The 6955-nt window shown below is 47.1% G+C and overlaps 1 protein-coding gene across 3 annotated transcripts in view; it reads right to left on the minus strand.

Moving 5' to 3' along the window:
• Positions 1-6015, minus strand: part of Kiaa0100 (KIAA0100 ortholog) — a 37469-nt gene extending 31454 nt beyond the window's left edge. The window contains exons 1-11 of one of the 3 annotated variants that reach the window (XM_008840596.2): positions 5817-6015; positions 4931-5060; positions 3544-3593; positions 3100-3247; positions 2815-2933; positions 2436-2496; positions 1564-1747; positions 893-1016; positions 628-752; positions 320-387; positions 82-227 (exon numbers count right to left, since the gene is read on the minus strand). In XM_008840596.2, the coding sequence (XP_008838818.1) occupies positions 82-227; positions 320-387; positions 628-752; positions 893-1016; positions 1564-1747; positions 2436-2496; positions 2815-2933; positions 3100-3247; positions 3544-3593; positions 4931-5060; positions 5817-5884 (1223 nt within the window). In that variant the 5' untranslated portion in view covers positions 5885-6015. The remainder of the gene's footprint in view (positions 1-81; positions 228-319; positions 388-627; positions 753-892; positions 1017-1563; positions 1748-2435; positions 2497-2814; positions 2934-3099; positions 3248-3543; positions 3594-4930; positions 5061-5816) is intronic. The other 2 variants (XM_008840597.1, XM_029567142.1) reach the window with 2 other exon arrangements.
• Between the last annotated feature and the right edge of the window lie 940 nt (positions 6016-6955).

A 6955-nucleotide genomic window follows, 5' to 3' on the forward strand; every position in this document is an offset into this window, starting at 1 on the left:
ATATATATATATATATAGTCTTTCACTGGAAAAAAAAAGAATCTACAGAATAAGATGGTGACATAAAAAGATTAAACTCACCTTCTTTTTCTTTGTTTTACATCAAGTGAACTAGTTCCTGGGGTTTCCGATGCTAGCATAACCAGCCAGTGAGAGAATTCCTGGTGCCGGTAATGAATGATGCAAGTGTTCAGAAGGAGGGAAGCTGAGAGGTCAATGGTGGTTACCTGGGAGAGAGAAGAACAGAAGTGTGGGCTTGGGTTATACTTCCATAACTCAATGCAACAATGTGCAGAGAAAGGAAGCATGGTCAGCACACCTGTACATTAGCCTTGAGGGAGTTGAGGCAGACAATACGCTGGCGACTCTGGGACAGCAACAACCCATCTGTAAGAGGCCAAAGAGGAGATGAGAGGAAAGCAAAGGGAGGACACAGGTGAAACGAGGAGAGGGGAGGATGCAGGAAGATTGTCACCAACACCTGTTAAGTTGGGTTATTTCCTCACATTATGTTCCCTCTTTCCCTACCTGTTGTTACAATGATATTAAATTAAGGAAACCATGCAAGGCATTAGCAGAATGCCCAGTCCTCCCTTCTCTTTAGTACCAATAACCCCATCCATCAACCTTCCAGTAGGAGTTCAGTGCTCATCTGGGCCATATCATAGTTCGCTGTGAAGCTTCGGAGTGGCAGTTGATCCTCATCACGGTGGTATAGGAAATGCAGCAACTTCAGTGTCCAAGTCAGGTGCCTGCATCAGAGACAGAGGTACATCAGAAAGACATGGAATGCCACTCCTCCTTTCTTCCTCTCCACAGATAAGCTTAGTACGGAGAGCCCAGAGAAGAACTCACATTATCACTCTCCACACTGACTCAGCAGAGAACTTACCTCTTTTGACTGTTCATAGATAACACCACACTTGTGTTCTCCATCTTCACCTTGACCTGGTCTGGCAGCTGCTGAAGGAGGTATAGGCCAGGAAGACTTGGCTCATCCAAATTCTCTGTCACCTCTAGAAATATGAATGAATCATACACATAAGAATCATTAATCCTTAACAGTCTTAAATCCTCCAAGAAGTCCTGCCCTCTTTGATCAAATCCTCAGACATAAAGACAAACTAAGCAAATGCCTAAGAGGCCGCAAGGCAAACAGCATCATCGCAGATCCAGGTACCTAGTGTAATTCCTTCCCCAGACTCTAAAAGCATAAACACTATGCGAGTACATACATCAAGAGAATATGAACTTTAGGGCCAAATAATTCACACCCTGTATTTACTCACTCAGTCAAGCTATCTAGCTAACTGCTCTAGGCTTGTTTCCTCATTTGTAAAATGCAGAGAATTTAGTGAAAACATATATAAAATATGGAGTACAGGTCTAAAGGTCTAAATGTTAGTTCTAGAATAAGGAAATGCCCTATTTCTTATAACAACCTCAGAATCAAAAGCCATGGTGTCTAACAATACACACCTAAATAAGTAGTGAAAGTGTTTCTACTTCCAAAACAACCCATGAGAATAAGGTAGATATGAAACTCAATGATTAGGGTTTTACCTGAACAAGGAGCAGGCTTGGATTTCCGGCCTGGGGACTGACATAGTAGTTGACTATGAAAAAGACCTTCATGTAGCTCAGCATGGAGCGTCCACACATCCACAGTGATAGCCTTCAGATGCCAACTGCTGATGCCCACCTTTAGACACAGGGCCAGTGAGAGCTCTACTAGGCATGTGTCCTCCTGTGTGTAGGAAGTTTTGAAGTTTTAGGTCAAAGACTGCAATGGTCTGAAGCCAGTGTGGTGGTGCACACCTATAATTCCAGCTATAAGAGGGCTGAGGCAGGAGGCCAGCCATGTCTACACATGGCAAGACTCTGTCTCAAACAAAACAAAAAACAACGAAAGACCCAACCACAATGGTCAGAGCACTAAATATTATCTTGAGGGAACCCTATAAATACAAAGAATTTAAGGTATTAGAGAGATGGCTCAGTGGTTAAAAGCACTGGTCACTTTGAAGAAGTCCTAGGTTCAGTTCCTAGCACCCACATGGCAGCTAACAACAGTCTGTAACTACAATTCCAAGGGATTCAATGCCCTCTTCTGGCCTCCATGGGCACTTATGTACATGTAGACAAAACACGCACACATAAAATTTTGGGGAATTTTTTGGTCTTTTTGAGACAGGGTCTCCCTGTAGCCCCAGCTGTCCTGAAACTCGGTATGTAGACCAGGCTGGCCTTGAACTCAGAGATCTGCCTGCCTCTGCCTCCCAAGTGCTGGGACTAAAGGTGTGCACCACCATGCCCGGCTAATAAATTTTTTTTTTAAAAAAAGACAAGAGAATCTTTAATGTAAGCACCCTAAGCTCCTTTATACCTTATGCCCAGGAAGAAACAAGGCATCAGAATGACCATGGCATACTCACCAGTTGACCACTTTTCAGAACTTTGCTATTGATCTTCGATAGGCTCACCTCACAAATTAGACTGGAAACAGAAGAAAATTAAGAGTACTTAACTTGCTGGGTGTGGAGATGCACATCTTTAATCCTAGCACTCAAGAGGCAGAGGGAGGTAGAACTCTGTAAGTTCAAGGCCAGCCTGGCCTACACAGTGAGTTCTACTACTTATCTCTTAAGCTCTGCTGGCTAAAAATGACAGGCAAGCAGAAGCATCTCATCTTAATCTCTCCACAGATTGGACAGAATGAAAACTTGACACCTAGATAAGGAGGCCCTTACATTCACGTTCCCTAAGGCAACTCCAAACAAGACTACCAGACCTCCTTACCCAGCACTTACTTACCTTTTCCCATCACTGTCCAAAAGAAATCTGCTTCTACTGATCTGGACATGCCACAAGGACTCAGAGGTAGCTACCTTGAGAACCATGATGTTGATAGCATCTACATGAATGGAGAATAGCTGGAAAAAAGAGCAAGGATAGGCAGTAATTATGTCATAGCATCACCCTTGCTTTCCAACTGAGAAAGGAAGATCTTAGCAGTGTATCACCCAAAATAGAAAAATCCACCCACAAGTCCAAAGCCAACCATCCCTAGAATACAGTCAAGAATAATAGCAGTCTCACTTGGCAGAAGATCTTCAACAAGGAAGGGTTGAGGGACAGCTCCTTTTGCTCCACCTCAGTGTTCTGAGAGAATGGGGCAGACAGGCTAGAAATCTTTTGTAGGTCTGTTCTGATACGTACTTCTCCAAAGCACAGTGCCACATAGTGTCTGCCCAGGAGAGAAACCTCATTGTCATCAGGTCCATCTCGCTCATGACAGTTTCCTTTCCTCCTTCACATTCATTTTCCCAGCCTCTCTAAAAAGCTCTCTAAAGCTCAAATAACAGAGGAAGTCTCAGTTGTTTTCAGTATGTCTTAGAGAATGGTACTTGAACTAAGGGGAGACTCCATCAAGAACCTCTCTCCCTCCATGGGCTGAAATGCCTCTGTAGAAAAATCTCATTCTGTTAAAACTCAACCCCAAAATATCCCTCATGGGCAGAAATGAGGATATAAAGTACTCACGGCAGATCATGGCTAAGGAGTTTGCTGGAGATCCACAAATTGTCAATTTCCTAAAACCAAAAGAAAGCTATGTACTTGGTTGCTAGGTTAGCAATGACCAGCAGCTTTACAAACCAGAAAAGCCACAGACGAGGAAGTTCCACTGGTCCTTCCTCTAAATAAGCCGGTTCTCTGGTTTCACTGGTTTCTCCGCTCAGCACTGGGCATTTGCTCCTCACAATGACATTAGTTGAACTTGCTTAGCAGTTCATTTTTTATGGATATGTTGCCGTTTCCGCTCTTAAATTAGAACAGTAAGTTTTGCTATTTCCTGTTATCTTTCTCCTTGTGTTTCTTCTATATCTTTCCTATACATTCTGGACACTGTACCTGTAAAGATTTCTTTTTTTTTTCTGGTACGGGATATCGAACCAGAGCCCAGCATATGCCAGGCAAATGCTCTACCACTGAGCTCATTATAACTTCAACTCCTTTTAATTTTGAATCACATTCTCACTAAGTTGCCCAGGCAGGCCTTGAACTTGGGGTTTGTTGTTGTTTTTGCCTTTTTTTAAAATTTTTTTTATTTTTTTATTTTTTTTCTCTTTTGAGACAAGGTCTCCCTGTAGTCCTGTAGCTTGGAACTTGCTATGTAGACCAGGCTGGACTTGAACTCACAGAGATCTGCCTGCCTCTGACTTAAACTTGTAATCTTCTCACCCTAGCCTCTTGAATAGTAAGGATTATAGGTGTACACCCCCTGGCCCAGCCATATAGACATTTTCCTTTTTCAATTAACTTTTTCTAAATATTTTATGCATTTTTATTTTATGTATATGCGTGTATTGCCTGTATGTAGGTAAGTGCACCCATGTCATGCAATGCCTACAGAGGACAGAAGAGGCTATCAGATCCTCTGGAACTGGAGTTACAGTTGTTAGCTGCCATTTGGGTGCTGGGATTCAAACCCGGGTCTTCTGCAAGAACAGCCACTGTTCTTAACCGCTGAGCCATCTCTCCAGGCCCATTAACTTATTTATTTTTATGTGTATCAGTGTTATGCCTACATGTATGTAAGCATATCCATGTCGTGAAGTGCCCTCAAAGGACAAAGGAGGACATCAGATCCCCTGGAACTGGAATTAAGGGCAGTTGTTAGCCGCCCTAAGGATGCTGGGATTCAAACCCAGGTCCTCTGCAAGAACAGCCAATGCTCTTAACCGCTGAGCTATCATTTCTCCAGTCCATAAACATTTTCAACTAAATAACTTGCCATCAATTCCAGAGTTCTCCAAATAGCTTTAAGATCACCTTGACAAATACTAACAGTGGAATTTCCCAGGAAAAGTGCCCAGGATTTTTTGCTCTACCTTGCTTCCCCCAACACACACACACTTCCAGAACTCACCACTGTCTGCTGGTGCTGCTGAAACTTAAGACTGACATTCTGGATCCAAAAAAAGCGGAAGGAACCAATCTTTAGCTCCGCCTGTAGCTTCCGCTGACACCACCTTGTGGCCAACCGGACCACAAGCCACCTGCAGAAAAATCACAGTAAAGTTATGAGACCCTCACCTAATCCCGGCTTTCCGCACCAGAATGGTTTTTATAAAAGTCTTGCAAAGGATCATATCCAGAAGCTGGATTTTTCTGGGCAACTCCATTTCCTAAAGCTCCGCTCTGTCACATACATTTATCACATTAGTCAAGATTATAGGCCCCTCAATCCAGATAAAACCAGACAAACCAAACTCAATCCTCTAAAACAGAACCAAAAAGACTAAAAAAAAAAAAAAAATCAATCCTCCAATCTTGAGGTAGAGAAGCCCCAACGGAGTTAAAGTGCAGTGTCCAATGTGTCACCGCACACTCCCGAAGTCTCTGTCCCCACCCTCCGAGAAAGCAGAGGTCACTCCCGGGCAGCTCAGACGGCCTCGCCTCTGGACCGCAGTCCTCCTGACCTCTCTCCAGGGTGAGGCTGCAGGTGTCCTTCGCCGTCTGGGAAGAGGACGTTCGGGGCGAGAGGAGCAGGAAAGGCAGACCCGGAGGGAGGCCTCTTCCTCACTCTCAGCTACTCAGCTCCCGGCCTCGGCATTCCCTCGGGCCTCGCCCGAAGCTTCAATCCTCCCCGAGCTCACAGCCCCGGCTGCGCGCCCCCTCCCCGTCTCGCGCGCCACCTCGCCGGCCCACCCTCTCCGCCTACCACGCCAGACCCAAGCGCGGCCCTCCGGCCTCTCTTTCCGTCCCGGTCCCCCGCTCCCCGCCCCCCAACGCCGCGTCTGGAAGCCCCTCACCGGCCTAGGAAGAGTGCGCTAAGCGCAACCAGCAGCAAGACCAACAGCGCGGAGAGAAGCAGAGGCATTTAGGTCCGGGTCCGGCCCGGCCTGGCCCCGGCACCGGCCATGCCGGGCCCCGATGCCGGAACCGCGCAGCGCCACCGCGGGCCCACTAGCCCCGCGCGCGGTGGCCACGCAAAGCGGGGAAGCGTTGTTGCGCGCGCCCCGCCCCGCCCCGCCCCGCCCCGCCCCGCCCCGCCCCGCCCCGCCCCGCCCCGCCCCGCCCCGCCCCGCGACGCCCGCCAACCAGCCAGCAGTCTTCTTGTGTTCGCCGCCCCGCCTCCGCCAGCTGGAGGGCCCACCCGCTGCTTGCGCGGAGTGAGGGTGTGGCTCCCGTACGAGCGGGAGGGGCGGGCTGTGAACGCGTAGGCAGGCGCGTCCCGCCGTGGGCTCACAGCGCTGCTGCCTGCAGAACTCTGGGCTTGTGCAGGGGGTAGGGGTCGGAGTCCGCGCAAACTCACCAGGATGGCAGTGACCGGGTGGCCTATTTCCGCCGCGTCGACCTCCGCTTCCAAAACATGTTCCCTAAGGCAGTAGAGTCTGCCTGGGCGTCCAGAGCGTGAACTGGGGAAACAGCCACAGTTACATACCCCTTGGTCAGACCTGATCCTGCCTGCAAGTGGTTGAGGTGGAAACCAAGAGGTAATTAAAAGACCCCAAAAATCCCACCTCTTAATTCCTTTTCTGTCTGAGAACTGTTTTGGCCAGCCAATATGTTCTAATCTACTACGTGGGCAGCGCCATTCTGGACAATTCATTGAAGAAATTTAAGTTTGTACCACCTGTGTAGCACCAAGAACTGGCCCCAGGAGAGGGGAAATGGAGCAGAAGTAGTGAATATTGTAATGTCCTGTGCGAATAATTAATCTGGGAAGCACATGAAAATAGAGAATTCAAGGTCAAATCAAGTCAGGGTAAATTTTTTTTTCTTCACTTTAAAATGAAGGAATTGAATGAAGGTCTGTCGCAATTATTCTGATGCTGTGGGCCAGTGGACAAGATAAATCTTTAGGGTTCCAAAATAAACGTTATGGAATATTTTGTGTTCTTGGCACTATGTCCTCATCTCCATACAATCCTTCCAGATTCTGCTCAGA

The sequence above is a fragment of the Nannospalax galili genome, unplaced genomic scaffold, assembly GCF_000622305.1.
Source record: "Nannospalax galili isolate Female #2095 unplaced genomic scaffold, S.galili_v1.0 scaffold2241, whole genome shotgun sequence".
Classification (NCBI taxonomy): domain Eukaryota; kingdom Metazoa; phylum Chordata; class Mammalia; order Rodentia; family Spalacidae; genus Nannospalax; species Nannospalax galili.